Source organism: Somniosus microcephalus, chromosome 1 (assembly GCF_052327205.1).
Source record: "Somniosus microcephalus isolate GS21.2 chromosome 1, FLI_Smic_1.0, whole genome shotgun sequence".
NCBI classification, from domain to species: domain Eukaryota; kingdom Metazoa; phylum Chordata; class Chondrichthyes; order Squaliformes; family Somniosidae; genus Somniosus; species Somniosus microcephalus.
Window position 1 is genome coordinate 169,132,069 of NC_140987.1, and position 15,452 is coordinate 169,147,520.

The following is a 15,452-nucleotide window of genomic DNA, read 5'->3' on the forward strand; positions in this document are numbered from 1 at the left end:
TGTTAATTCCTGGAGGTTTCAACACTGCTGTGAAAACGTTAAGATTTTTTTCGGAACAGGGGAATAAACCCTAGAGATGGTTGGTCTCCTGTGCTTAGCAAGTGGGATGCCAGCCAAGGGAGGGGGAAATTCTCCTCTTCAGAGTGGAGCCTCGGCCAACACTGAAACCTTCAGTCGGTAAGCATTTGTAGAAAGAGGAGGCCACTACATAACCCTCTCCCTCCATTGAGGAACTCGGGGCCTTTAGTGACACTTCCTGGGGCCTTCCATTACACGGCCCTGGGAAGCAGCAGTAACTTGGGTATATGAAAGGAAAATCTACTGGGGACCCGTGCCCTACCTCTGCCGCCATTTTCATACAGTGGGCAGGGAAGATGCAGACGGTGGTGGTCCTGGCTGAGGGAGGAATACCCTGGGGTGGTGAGGCAACGGTAGACCTAGCCATTCAAATTTTCTGTCATTTCCTCTGCGATTCCTGCCTCATTTTAAGCAGGATCACAGAGGAGAATTCCCCCAAGATATAGTATTTTTTTTGACGAGAAGAAACCAAATTATTCAGCCCAATTTTGCCCTGGTTTGAGTCACTACTGACATAATTTTTTGATGTCTAATTGATTTCAGCTTAGGCTGAACTTTTAATATTTCTATATATGGGTCATACTAGCCAGTGGGAAATAGCCCAGGCAGAGATTTAGACTTATTTTTCTTGTGAGGTAAGGCTTTGAACCCACTTGGTGGAAAATAGGACACATCTATATACTAATTTATTTTTTGTTTTCACATCTATTTTAATTTAGTGTGAGAAGGTTACTTAGCAAAACAAATATGTTCATATAATATGAGTTGCACATATAGTAATTTCATGATTCATTGCTTTAATCATTTATTAAGTATTCATCAATTAACACTTGTATAATCTTCATCTGTAACCTTAATTGTTACCATAGGACCAAACAGTGTCAGTCGCAGTCATATAAAGACGGACCACATGGAATATGATGGCACCACCAAAATTATCGCGCCTTCACCAGTAAAAAGGTAACGCTATGCTATGCTCAAGCATGTTGGACAAATCTGTATCAGAACATCCATTTCAGATCTCCAATTCTTGAACATCTGAATCCCAAATTCAGATTCAAATTGAAATTCTGAATTAAAACTCCCTTTGTTTTTACTAGTTTCCCATTTAGCATTGGAACTTCCCTTCTCAGATGTTTCAATCCTAAATTTAGATTCAGGTTTCTGCATCAGTTTTTTACACCTGTGCTTAACTAATATGAAACTGCTCTTGCTTTAAGGGGTCACACATGTCTCCCGTGTGTGAGTGGATAAATTCAGAAAGATCTGAATTTTTCATGTACATATCTGTCTATATGCTATATTAACAATTTTACACCTGCATGAACTTACCTGTCACCTTTTTCCATTATAAATTTCTCTGTATGTATAATGGAAATGCCCATGTAAACTAGTTACATTGTAATTACAGACTCTCACCAGTGGAGGCAATGTAATGCCTCAGTTTTATGTCTCCCAGTTGCTCAGCCTATACTTCAGAGAAATTCCTTTCCTCCAACCAATTTGTTTCCCACATTGTTGCATGATTTGCTATTTAATGATAAATAATAATATAAAATCAAAGGATTGTATATAAAAATAAAGACAGAATTTATGACTTCAGATCAACCATGATCTTATTGAATGGCGGAGCAGGCTCGAGGGGATGAATGGCCTACTCCTGCTCCTATTTCTTATGTTCTTATGTTCTTAAAAAAGCAATGAACTATGTCTGTGAACCCTGGTCCAATTATCTCCTACTGTCTAACCATGCTTCATCTGAAGGCTTGACTCCCCATGTGCAATGCCACAGGAGAGCAACTAATATACACTGTACAATGAAAATGTTGTTGTTTAACCCTGTTGAGGAATCTAGTAACATGTTTATAGAAAAACAAAACAAGAACAATGGGTGTAATTTTTCAGATATTTCTGTAAGCGCTATTCTGCTGCCAAACATGTTTTTGTCCCATCAGTAAAGAAGATTCACCAATTATATCTTGAACTGCACATCAGAATTTACAGTTCCACACTTGAAACAGTGAATGGCAAATGATAAAAAAACAAATGAGGTTTACTGCAGTTATAAATAATATCTTGGTACCAGGCTTTATGTCTGCTTTATTGTAAATGAGTAATCTTGGCACTTCTAGCTGAAATATGTGCTGGAAGACTAACATTGATTGATGTTCTGCAGGTGCACAAAGTATAATGCTATAAATCCTCTGATTATTTGCATTTGGGGCGGTTTTATGCTTCATTATCACAACAAATAAATGGTACTAGGCTATGCTGAGGGCATGATTGCACAAAGCCACTTCAAAGAACAAATTGTATCCTTAACTTATTCTTAAGTTTAATTTGGACTGATTCTGTTTCGACTTTAATATTATGCCATATATTGTGTATTCACCTTCAGGCAGCATCATCCTTCAGCCAGGTGGGGTGCAGCCTGGCCTATGGTTGCTATCACTCTCATTTCTGTGAGAGATGCCTGGAGAATGTTCACAGCAATGTACAGTAACTATTGGGTTCTTCCAACCTGTCAGGATGAAGTATAGTGATTGTATCATCCATATCCAGGGACCCAGCCGAAAGCAATGAAGACCTGTTTCCAACAATAGCAGGCAGGCTTGAGTAATGGCTCAAGCCATATGAAAGGAGAAAAAAAATCTATCCACTAAATAAGGGTAAATTGTGAATGCAACCATGTTCCGAGTTCAAAATTTAACTGAAATATTCAAAAATGGCTGGAACATAAATGTTTACTAGTATCAGCCTTGCCTCCGAGTCATAGTTCATGGGTTCAAGCGCCACTCCAACGGCACTCCAGTGGGCCTAAAAGATCCCATGGCACTATTTGAAAAAGAGCAGTAGAGTTCTCCCAGCATTTATCCCTTAACCAGTATCACTAAGACAGATTATCTGATCATTTATCTAATTGTTGTTTGTGGGCCCTTGCTATGCACAAATTGGCTGCTGCGTTTGCCTTCATTACAACAGTGACTACACTTTAAAAGTACTTCACTGGCTGTGAAGCACTCTGGTTTGTCCTAAACATGTGAAAGGCACTATACAACCGAAAATCGAGAGAGGTGTATAATGGCAGCCTCATCTACACTATTGTCAAAAGTTAAAATTAACCTCCACAGACTGTGGGTTCATTAGAAATATTTTGATCTTTTCTGTAGTCGCTTGATTCCCTCATATGTTGTGAAATTGCTCATTACAGTTAGTTATGTTATGAAACAGCTAGTTGAGAAAGTACATCTTCAAGACAGAGGTAACTTCTTCCAGCAATCATTATAAATTGTGTGGTAGCATGATGGCATGGATAGGACATTGATTAAGAAGTAGAAAGCTGAGAGTTGGAGTGAAAGGGATGTTCTTGGATTGGTGTCCCTCAGCTTGTAAAGACCTAGATTTAGAATTAGAGGAAAATTGATCCACGTTTGCAGATAATACTAATCTAAGAACTGAAAAGAACAGAAAATTGCAGAATGATATTGATTAAGCAAGTGGGTGTAACAATGGCAGAAGTAAGTTAACATAACTGCAGCGGATCAGAGGAATGTCCTGTTTTATCTCCTAAGAATCTCTAGAGTTGATTTTTTTAGTTCAAGCATGAGAGGCGGGCACTGCATATTTTGCACCTGTCTGAGTTGAGCAAGACTAACTTCCACAGTCAACCCCATTTTCATGATTTCAGTAAAATCTGGTTTACATGCTGGGAAATTTAAAGTGATGTGACCACTTAATGTAATTGCCTAGATTTGGGGCCAAAAGTGCTCTTAGCCTTTAAAAAGCCTGTAAATATTTTAAATGGCTATTTCAATCTTTCCAAAAGCAGTTTGAGACAAAGTGGCTGACAAAGCCCATTAGCTGACAGTGATGGAGTGGCACAGCACTCAAACTCGCTGTGAAGATTGATGAAGTGAAGCTGCTGGTGCGTGAGGTACATGTACGTTGGATTATCCTGTTTACCACTCCAGGGCATCTTCACCAGAGAACAGCAATACAGCGTGCCTAGATGGAGGCCGAGGCAGAATGTTTGCGTGTGCTTGTGAATTTGACTACCACTGGCAGTGCCAACCTGGCTTCCTGCTGACCTTCACTGGTCTAATGAAAATAGCCCCAATTTGCTTTTGTACTCTGTGGCCCTATTTGTAAACCAATGATCCCATATGTTTTCTGTACAGCTTTATCAATTTATTTTCTTACTTTTAAAGATTTTTGTTTTTGAAACCTAAAGCCTCTCTGGTTCTTTACTTTTTTAGAATTTTACCATATTGGGTATAGTTTCTATCTTTATTCTTCCTCACAAAATGCATCACATCACAATTCTTAGATTAATAGACTGGGCAGTTAAAACTTAATGCTATTTCCCCCTGAAGTCATAGTTAACTGCATTCCCTATTTTTTGTGTCATCTGCAAATTTTGAAACCCCAGCGGCAAGAGCCAGTTTTTTAATGGAAATTAGCCCTACTACAACGAGCACTTAAGCAGGATACAATGATGAAACTCAAGTTGAGGCTAATTGAAAGATAACGTAGTGCAAATCCCGCAAAACATATGCATTTGTTGCATGATAAGACGGCCCACAAACTGCAACGAGGCAACGGACGTGAGGAGGAAACTTCAACGAGGAAATTGGCATGAGGCAACTACAGCCAGGTAACGTGCGTGAAGGTTGCGAGTAAGAGATCGTCTTTGTCTCTGAAAACAAAACTTCAAATTAACGATGATCTAGACCATTAAATAAATCAATGACATTGAGTCAGGGAAAGCATGAGGAAACTTCTGGTAACGAGGAAGTGGAAGGTATAGAATCGGTTAACCCTTCACTGGATGAGTTCAGAAAGGCAATTGCAACCATGCAAAACTTCACACAGTCGTTACCTGGAACTGAGGATTATTTTGGACTGGTTAACAAGATAGAAACAGTGAGAATTGAGAAAAACACAAATAATATAAAGCAATCTACGCTGTATAGTTTTTAACAGAATAAAATGATGTTCGGTTCAAATGGTCGTTCCTTCATGTCTCTGATGCAGCAAATCGCCAACCCTTACTGCTTTGCGGGAGACCAGAGTGCAGGAATCATTTGATGCTGCGGCAACCCCTTTCAACACTACCCACCTGTTCCAAAATTGCCTGTATGCTCTCATTGCCCTGTGCGAAGGCCTGATGCAAGTTGGAGCTGGACTCTTCCATGCTCTGTGCCATTGTGCTCATGCTCACTGGTAGGCATCCCAGTACACTCAGCAGTTCATGGTGTATAATCATCAGCCATCTTCTGTACTTGGGACCCCTGAGGCCTCTGCAGCAGGGCTAGGGTGCGAGGTTGCCCTCCTGGCTGCTGGCTTCTGCACTGTCCTATTCCTTTCCCCCTAGTGCGTACTTGTACTTGGTTACTCACCCTGTGACTTTCTCTCTAGCCTACCCTCTAAATATGAGTGTAGCCAATCTCTGAGCTGATGCTTGTAGAGATAAGTTTGAGTGACAGTACATCTTGCTGGGTGCTGCCTTCCTCTCCCTGTGCTGTGTTAAGGCCTTCTACGCTTTCTGCACCTGAATAGGACCTGGAGATGGACAAGGATTAGCATTTAGCAGAGAGAGACGAATGGCTGTTGAAAGCACCTGCACTTTGTCATACAGAGTGTGCAGGGTGATATAGAAGTGAGAAGGGAAAATAAGGCTAAGATGTAAAAGACATCTCCTTCAGTCTGTCCAGTTGCAATGGTCATGACTCACCCCACATCCACAATGTCCAGTACTTACTACTTCAGGATGTACATATTGATGTGCCTCAATAAATCCGAGACTCGATGTTAGCGAAACAAAACAAGGCTTTTATTGACTTAGAAGGTAACACACAGAGGAGAATGTATCTTCCATCCAGAGGTCTGCCGTACTGGATGTGCTGCAGGCTGGGCCAGCTTACATAGGAGCCAGGTATGGGCGGAGCCCTACACACAGTACAATACAATGGAAATGAAACTGAAACCAACCACAGTCACAGGCAGAGAAATACTGATGAGTGATGAATGGAATATTTCATCACACATATAGCCTCGGCTTACCTGCTGATGTATATTGTTGCCAGCTTCTCCTGCAAGAAAGAAGGGAGGGTGTTCGTGGTAGCCTTCTGAGATGTTTTGAGAATATGCATGTCACGGTCGAATAGTGTGGTTGTGTAAGAGTTAACACATGTATGAGGTGTGGGGAAGTGAGATAATGAGAGCAGGAGCTGCATAGAATGGCTGTAGGAGTCGAAGGAGGTGGCGTGAAGTGTGGTGCAGTAATTGTAGGAGAGTAAAGGGAAGTGGATGAGGGAAGGGTTGTGAGTCGTAAGGCTACAGGTGGTGCAGGTGTGAGGAGAGAGTAGTTCAGGTGAGGGTTAAGAGTGTTACCTTAAGAACCCTGCTGAGGTTACATAGGAACAGGAGGAGGCCATTCAGCCCCTCAAACCTGTTCTGCCAATCAATTAGATCATGGCTGATCTGTATCTTAACTCCATCTACCTGCCTTGGTTCCATAACCCTTAATACCCTTACTTAACAAAAATACATCAATCTCAGTCTTGACATTTTCAATTAACCTAGCTTCAACAGCTTTTTGGGGGAGAGATTAGAAGGTTATTAACCTTCTTGCAACACTTCATCCATGTCCTTGGAGCATACTCCTGGCATTCACCTCTTCCCACTGTCTCCGCCAAACATGCCTGGAGGATCTTCTGCCCCCTTGTAGGGAACAGCGTCTTGCTCCTGCCAACCTCCTTGACAAGGGCTTCCAATGTTGCGTCTGAAAATCTGGGGACCCTTATCAAGTGTTTCCTGCTGCCTGCAGCCACTTTAGGAGTTGCAGGCTGCCTTTAAATAGCATCAGAGATGAACGATTTCACCCTCCCTCCCCCCACCAATCAGGAGTGCAGCTAATAAGCAATGGTAGCGTTGGCTGCACGCCTGTTTAATGATAACGAGGTAGGTGCACCAATATCACATGGTCCCTGCAACCACATGAATGGGCGCGTGCAGTGTGCGCAGCGCTGACTTCAAGTGTGTATTCGGTACAATTGAATTTCTAGGCATATGGCTGGAAAAAGTAGCAGAGCTGGTTCATTGAGACAGTGTGAAGAGGTGGCTCCTGTTCCTATGTGTGACTCATACTTGCTTTTGTTGCACTGCAGGACACAATCATATTGGTGTTACACTAGAAATAGAAAAATAATTTTTTGATTAATGTTGGTGCAATTAAAGTTGCCAGCAGTTGGATTTTGGTCATGAGAATCAGTTTTTCTTGACTGGGCTGTCCAGAAATTTCTAAAATGTGAACGCCAGAAATCTGATTTTTAAAGTAGGCCCCGATTTTCTGCCAGCCGTTGGGCGGCTTTTCAGGCGGGCGGGGGCCGAAAATCGCCGAAATAGGGGGTCGCAACCCCCCCCACCGCCTGATTCCCCGCCCCGTCCGACTTTCAGACCACCGTTTCTCCGCGAGCCGATTCAGTCCCGCCCGCCGCTGGCGGGACTGGCCATCGGGACCCTAATCAGCAATTATTGGCATGTTTAATGCCATTTTAGGGTGCCCTTGCGATTTTCAGGGGTTCCCCACGCTAAACACGCCTGCGGGGAACCCCGCTGATGAAACCTGGCGTGAAGCTTGCCAGCTTGCTTGCTCTCAGCTGCAGGTCATTCGGGAAAGCTGCAATTTAAAGGGACAGCATTTGTATGTTGAAGGACCTTGTTGTTGCAGGCTTGGGGCTACTTCTTCAAGGCTTAGGCACAGCTGTGGAAGGTTGGAGCCTCACACACTTCTCCAATGTGATCTCCTGGGAAGCCCCTCTCGCCACCCTCACTCAGCGCTTCCTCAGCGGCGGCATCTACCAGAAGCATGGGACACCTTTTCTTCCTTCCCTTCTTGCCATTAGAGGATCTCCAGCAGCAGAGGCGGCAGCAGCACAACCAGGAACAGCAGGATGAGCACCAGGCTGCTGCTCACTCACCTGAAGCTGCACAGACCAGAAGGGGTCAGCGCTTGGAAGTGGCTTGAGAGCACCTTGCTGTGCTTTAGGGGGCCATGGGGACCCGTATCTGCACTGGCAGTCCTACTCAGAAGGACTTCCATGAAGGTCTGGTTTCTCTGTTCAATAGATGGCCAACGCTCCTCAAGAGATGTCATTCTCTTATGAGCACTCACCATGTTTTCCGTACCCTGGCGAGTTATCTCCTCCATGGAAGTTGCCAACCTTTCCATGGTGATGCGTTCCTGCGCCAATGACTCCACAAAGGCTCTGCTCATGTTCGCTATGGACTCCTCCATTCGCTCCGCACTCGCAGCGACCCTGGAGACAAAACCTGCCAGAGACTCCTGCATCTGTGCATGGAGATCCATCACCTCTTCTCTTGCGGATGGACCCAGAGGCAGAGGGTCGACATGCAGCGCAGCTGAGCTGAGCTGGCAGAGTCCTGCACCCTCTGACGAGGACTCTCCACTGCTGTCCCTGTCTCCAGAACCTGCTGAGGCTCACTTGTGAGCTGTGAAACACCAGGTGACAACACTACTCTATGTCCCGAAGGTCCCCCCGAAGTGTGAGTGTCTGCGCTGGTGCTGGGTGCGCATACTTCTGCTGACGCTGCGTCCTCAGAGGTTGGAGCTTCCTCTGAGGAGTCTGGCTGCACAGCCTCTTCCTCCTCCACAGTGGGGACGGGGGCTCTGGATGGTCCTGTGGGGGAGTAGAGGAAGGAGTTAGAGATGTAATGCCAAGGTTACATGCACATTCAAGTTGACATCTGCTGACACCTGCATCCATGCAGCCTTGGCCTCAGCGGGAGGCCTCTTCCTGCCTGACCTAGGGAAGAGAACCTCCCTGTGGGCCCTAACCCCATCCAATAATGCCTGCAGTGAAGCTTCGTCGAATTTGGAGGCAGCTCGGGGTCTGGCACTGGCCACAGCTGCTGCAGGCTCCTCTGCCATTCTGTATGGTTTGTTTGGAAGCCAACAGAGGAAGCAATGCTTGCTGTGGACCTTGAAAGCACCACGAATGATGACATCATACTGTGGGGCTTCCTGACTGGAAATGGACAATTAGCAAGGCTGCCCACATGCTGGAAATTAATTGGCCACTTGAGGGAAAATTGCATGCAGCTGGCTGACCCATTTTTTTGTGTGTCAGAACCCCACATTCGGGGAATCCAACCATTTCCCACACAATCCACAAAATCGGGCCCTAAGAGTCTGTTTTTTCTTTGTGCTTTACGATGTGGAAGCATTTGTATCTTTCAATTTTTTTTCATTATTGGCAAAACAAAGCATCACAAGTCAAGCAATGATCCTATTCTCTTTCTGTCTCTGTCTAGTTTTAGATTTGATAAAACATGGTAACCAAAAGTATAGTGCCTCACTTCCTTTGATCCACAGTTGGGCCTGAGGATTTTTGGGCCTCATCTATATAAATATTTTATTCGGCCCCACCACAAAAACCAGGCTGCTAGGGCGGCTGCGCGAGGCCTCCAGCGAGCAGACGGAAAGCCGGGCCCGGGGAAGAGGCGGAATCAGCGGACGGATAAAGTAAAGTGTTTGGGAATCAATTTAAATCGAGGGCACTGGAAGGGGAGGATTTGCAGACAGGAAACTCAAACCAAACATCACGTCAAGATCTGACAGAGGCACTCGACTCATCGGATCTGAATATCACCGGCCTCTGAACATGGAAGCAAAAAAGCACTGTTCACAGCGGGGAGAAACCGTACACGTGTTCTGTGTGTGGACGAGGCTTCAGCCAACCCTCTGGCCTATCGAAACACAAGCGCATTCACACCGGGGAGAGGCCGTTCACCTGCTCTGAGTGTGGGAAGGGATTCAAAAATTTAGAATTATAAGGATATCCTAGGAGCAGTTGTGCATTCTATTGATGAGCAGGTTCCCTTTGTGATTGAGACGGATGCTTCTGATTTTGCAATTGGGGCTACTCTGAACCAAAATGGAAGACCTGTGGCCTTTTTCTCACGTACTTTGAACAATAGTGAAAAAAGGCATTCTTCAATAGAGAAAGAGGCATATGCAATAGTAGAAGCACTGCGTAAATGGAGACATTATTTATCGGGGCGACATTTCACGTTGGTAACCGATCAAAAATCTGTGTCCTTTATGTTTGATGTTAAACATTTTGGAAAGATCAAAAATGATAAAATAATGAGGTGGAGGATTGAGTTGGCATGTTACCATTTTGATATAGTTTATCGTCCGGGGAAGGATAATGTTGCTGCTGATGCACTGTCGAGGGCTTATTGTTCTGTGATTCACGGAGATACGCTTATTAATCTTCACAATGCTTTATGTCATCCTGGGGTTACGAGGATGATACACTTCGTACGCAGTAAGAAGTTGCCCTTTTCAGTTGAAGACGTCAAGCGGATGACTTCATCATGTTCTATCTGTGCTCGGTGTAAACCGAATTTCTTTAAGCCTCAACGAGCTCATCTTATAAAGGCTACTTCTCCTTTTGAACGTTTGAGCGTTGATTTTAAGGGGCCTCTTCCTTCAACGACTCAAAATCGATACATATTTACTGTTGTGGATGAGTTTTCAGGGTTTCCTTTTGCTTTTCCTTGCGCAGATGTATCAGCTGCTACAGTTATCAAATGTCTGACTCAACTTTTTGTCATCTTTGGGATGCCTGCGTATATCCATTCGGATCAAGGAAGTTCTTTTATGTCTTCCCAGTTGAAGGAATACCTTCAGAGTCGGGGAATTTCTACTAGTAGAACTACCCCGTATAACCCCCAGGGTAATGGACAGTGCGAACGATACAATGGGGTGATCTGGAAGGCAGTTATGTTGGCTTTGACATCCCGGAATCTTAAGAATACACAGTGGGAAATGGTACTGCCTGATGCCCTGCATTCCATTAGATCATTGCTTTCAACGGCTACTAATGTGACCCCCCATGAAAGGCTCTTTAATTACCCGCGGAGATCTACTACGGGATATTCGGTACCTTCATGGCTTACTATGCAGGGACCTGTGTTGCTTCGACGCCATGTTAGATTGTCAAAATATGATCCTTTAGTGGAGGAGGTGGAGCTGTTGGAGGCAAATTCCCAATATGCTCATATTCGATTCCAAGATGGGAAAGAAAGTACTGTTTCAATTAAAGACTTGGCTCCTTGTGGTGGCCAGCCCTCTTCCGAGGATACTAATAATAGTCATGATTCAGATAATGTGGATGTTGTTATAGATACTACGAATGTTTCCAATCCTATTGCAGATAATTATACTTCTATTAGTCAGCCTTTGATGGATGTTCATGACCGTCCTAGTTTACTTCCTGATGGGATTTCCAATCCGGAAACCGTTGATAATCGGGATATGGATAGCCTGTCTGCAGAAGATACTTCGGTGCTTCCGGGTGTGGGAGGGCAAGGAATTTCACCAAGGTTAAGAAGGTCGACACGAACAAGATATCCGGTCGACCGATTGAAAATGGACTTTTAAATTGATAGTAATGTTTTAAAGTTGTTGAAATATTATATTTGTGTTTTAGTTGTAAATAAATTAATTATAAATTGTAAAGGTTATTTAGGTTGGAACATGTTTTAAAAGGAGGGGTGAATGTGGTGATTATTTCCTATGTTTAATAAGAAGTACTGTGATTGGTGAATGGGGTGGTTGTTCTCTGTATTAGTAAGAAGTATTGTAATTGGTTGTTTGTTTCTACCTTGAGATATATGTTGTAAACTCATTGGTAGTGGATGTCAGGTGATTTGTGGTGGCCATCTTAAATTCAGTTCTCTCTAGTCATTGTTGGAGACTGGTGTTGAAAGATGTGCTACTGGGTTTTTAAAGTTAATGAAGCCTAGATTAGAAAGGCAAATCTATTCTTTATTTCAAATATAAACTGAACAATCCCAGTAAAACAATATAAATCCAGTGCCATGCGTCCCATCTGTATATATTCTGAATAATGACACTGGTTGGAGTATTTAGTAAGGATGGGGTTCAGAGGACATTGATAAAACCATTGATCACTGCTTCCTGGCCTGTGTGTTATCCTATAAGTACTTCTTTTTCTGATTGACTGTGTAGTTTTGTGCTGTTATGCCCCAAGCTCCTATTGGCCTATGATTTAATATACAGACTATTAGACCACCTCTGTTGAAAGCAGCACTGATACACAAAAGGAAGGAACGTGGCACAAAGTCCAATTTAATAGACCCTTTATTTTCAATTATACTCGATAAAGAATTAAACAAAAATTAGCGTTTCGCAGATGTACAAGATATTTTCCTTGCCCTACCTCACTGTAGCTCATCCACTCAACTGTAAAACAAAGCAAATAGAGTTCCATGGAGACGACCTTTACACTGAGAGAATTTTGATACTAAATTTTCATTAAAGAGCCTAAAACTAAAGAGTTGCTCTGGGCTGTTGCTTATCTTTGACTCTAGCTTCCTCTTTTAAGACAGAATAGCGTCACATTGGAATAAAGCTCAAACAACAACAACAACTTGCATTACTATAGCACCTTTAACATTGTAAAACATCCCAAGGCATTCCACAGGAGCGTTATCAAACAAAATTTGACACCGAGCCACATAAGATATTAGGGCAGGTAGGTTTTATGGAGCATCTTAAAGGAGGAAAGAGATGTAGAGAGGTTTAGGGAGGAAATTCCAGAGCTTGGGGCCTAGGCAGCTGAAAGCATAGCCGCCAGTGGTGGAGCGATTAAAATTGGGGATGCGCAAGAGGCCAGAATTGGAGGAGCGCAGAGACCTCGGAGGGTTGTAGGGCTGAAGGAGATTACAGAGATGGGGAGGGGTGAGGCCATGGAGGGATTTGAACACAAGGATAAGAATTTTAAATTTGAAGTGTTGCCAGACCGGGAGCCAATGTAGGTCGGCGAGCACGGGGGTGATGGGTGAACGGGACTTGGTGTGAGTTAGGACACGGGCAGTGAGCACAGGGGTGATGGGTGAACGGGACTTGGTGTGAGTTAGGACATGGGGCAGTGAGCACAGGGGTGATGGGTGAACGGGACTTGGTGCGAGTTAGGACACGGGCAGTGAGCACAGGGGTGATGGGTGAACGGGACTTGGTGTGAGTTAGGACACGGGGCAGTGAGCACAGGGGTGATGGGTGAACGGGACTTGGTGCGAGTTAGGACACGGGGCAGTGAGCACAGGGGGTGATGGGTGAACGGGACTGGGTGTGAGTTAGGACACGGGGCAGTGAGCACAGGGGGTGATGGGTGAACGGGACTTGGTGTGAGTTAGGACACGGGGCAGTGAGCACAGGGGGTGATGGGTGAACGGGACTGGGTGTGAGTTAGGACACGGGGCAGTGAGCACAGGGGGTGATGGGTGAACGGGACTTGGTGTGAGTTAGGACACGGGGCAGTGAGCACAGGGGGTGATGGGTGAACGGGACTGGGTGTGAGTTAGGACACGGGGCAGTGAGCACAGGGGGTGATGGGTGAACGGGACTTGGTGTGAGTTAGGACACGGGGCAGTGAGCACAGGGGTGATGGGTGAACGGGACTTGGTGTGAGTTAGGACACGGGGCAGTGAGCACAGGGGGTGATGGGTGAACGGGACTGGGTGTGAGTTAGGACACGGGGCAGTGAGCACAGGGGGTGATGGGTGAACGGGACTTGGTGTGAGTTAGGACACGGGGCAGTGAGCACAGGGGTGATGGGTGAACGGGACTTGGTGCGAGTTAGGACACGGGCAGTGAGCACAGGGGTGATGGGTGAACGGGACTTGGTGCGAGTTAGGACACGGGGCAGTGAGCACAGGGGTGATGGGTGAACGGGACTTGGTGTGAGTTAGGACACGGGCAGTCGAGTTTTAGATGAGCTCAAGTTTACGGAGGGTGGAAGATGGGAGGCCAGCCAGGAGAACAGGAAAATGTTTGATCTCTGATTTCTATTAAAAGTAAAGAAAGAAAGAAATAACTTGCATTTTTATAGCGCCTTTCATAACCTCAGGACGCCCCAAAGCATTTTACAGCCAATAAAGTTCTTTTGAAGTGTATCACTGTTGTAATGTAGGAAACACGCCAGCCAAATTGCTCACAGCAAGCTCCCACAAACAGCAATATGATAATAACCAGATAATCTGCTTTAGTGGTGTTGGTATATGAAGGATTAATATTGGCCAAGACACTGGTACTGCAACTGCATGAATGTATTAATCCTCATTCAGAAACAGATGTGAGTAACAGATTCTTTGCAAACAGTATAATTGGGGACCATGTTAAAGTGAGGGATATGCTGCATTGAGGATATTTTTCATATCCTCTATTGATGTAAGAATCATACACACCATGCAACAAACAAAAAAAGCTGGAAATACACAAGATCAATCAGCATCTGTACATTTGCATTATTTTGATTTTTATTCAAACACATCATATGTTGTAGTAGAGCACATGGTATGTCAGGTTGAGGTCCTGTGAGGGGCACTGCTGTATTTACTATGTAGCTATCACTGTAGGAGTTTAATTGTCCTGACAGTTGAGCTTTCTTACCTTCTTCTTAGCTCTAAGGTAACCAAACTGAATGGTAGTCCAGACACGCAGAACAGAACCAGTGCACCATGGGAAGAAAATGGTCCCCAAAGGTAGGAAGACATTGACTAACTTTCCAAATCATAACTTTTTCCCCTCACAGCAAACCTTCATCACCCTAGTCTAGCAAGTACTGAAATTACTAGTCATTCTCTTAACTAGCCACCAATTCACCAGAATGATGCTGCAAGCTATACTTCTAACAAATTAGGGCCTAGAAATTCAGTACAGCCACGTTTGGGGCGCTACAGCATGGCGTTCGCTAACTTTTGCGCCCGGCGCAACTTAGCGCCACCTTCGCCGATATTCAGTTGCATCGCCCCAAGAGGTTGCTGCTGCGCTAAAGCAGGCGATGCACGACTATCATTAGGCGCTAAGCCGGCGATCCGGGGCGCAAACACCGAAGGCGGGCGCAGCGCAGGTGCGGCGAGGTGTTCATTGAGGGCAGACAGTCAGGCGCCGGTCAGCACTTAAAGGGGGAGGGTGGAATTGCTTGGCTGCCACGCCCTGCACACTGCAGCCCTAAGGCAAGGCCTGAACACTGCTTCTGGAACAGCTCCACGCCCAGGAGAATGGAGAAGGCCAGGGAGAGAGCGCAGCGCTTCGTGAGGGTGACCTGAGGCTGCTGGTTGGCGCAGTGGACTGCAGGCGCCATATCCTCTTCCCTGAGGGTGGCAAGAGGCCGCTGCCCGCCGAATATCGGAAAGCATGGAGGGATGTGGCAAACAGGGTCACGTCCAACAGCGTGATTGGCAGGACACCAACCCAGTGCCGGAAAAAATTCAACGACCTCACTCGGGTTGTCAGGGTGAGTACCCTTTCCAGTATC

The 15,452-nt window shown here is 45.0% G+C and overlaps 1 protein-coding gene across 10 annotated transcripts in view; it reads left to right on the forward strand.

The window, feature by feature from the left end:
- The window catches only part of epb41l4a (erythrocyte membrane protein band 4.1 like 4A), a 474,019-nt gene that overhangs the window by 389,993 nt on the left and 68,574 nt on the right, over nucleotides 1-15,452 (forward strand). For 8 of the 10 annotated variants that reach the window (XR_015078320.1, XM_085987237.1, XM_085987283.1 and 5 more), the window contains 2 exons: nucleotides 948-1,038; nucleotides 14,596-14,676. The exons of 1 other annotated variant lie outside the window; for it this stretch is intronic. Coding sequence is in view for 8 of the 9 variants with exons in the window: in XM_085987237.1 (XP_085843363.1) it covers nucleotides 948-1,038; nucleotides 14,596-14,676 (172 nt within the window). In the remaining variant the exon portion in view is untranslated. The remainder of the gene's footprint in view (nucleotides 1-947; nucleotides 1,039-14,595; nucleotides 14,677-15,452) is intronic. One more of the 10 variants, XM_085987274.1, reaches the window with a different exon arrangement.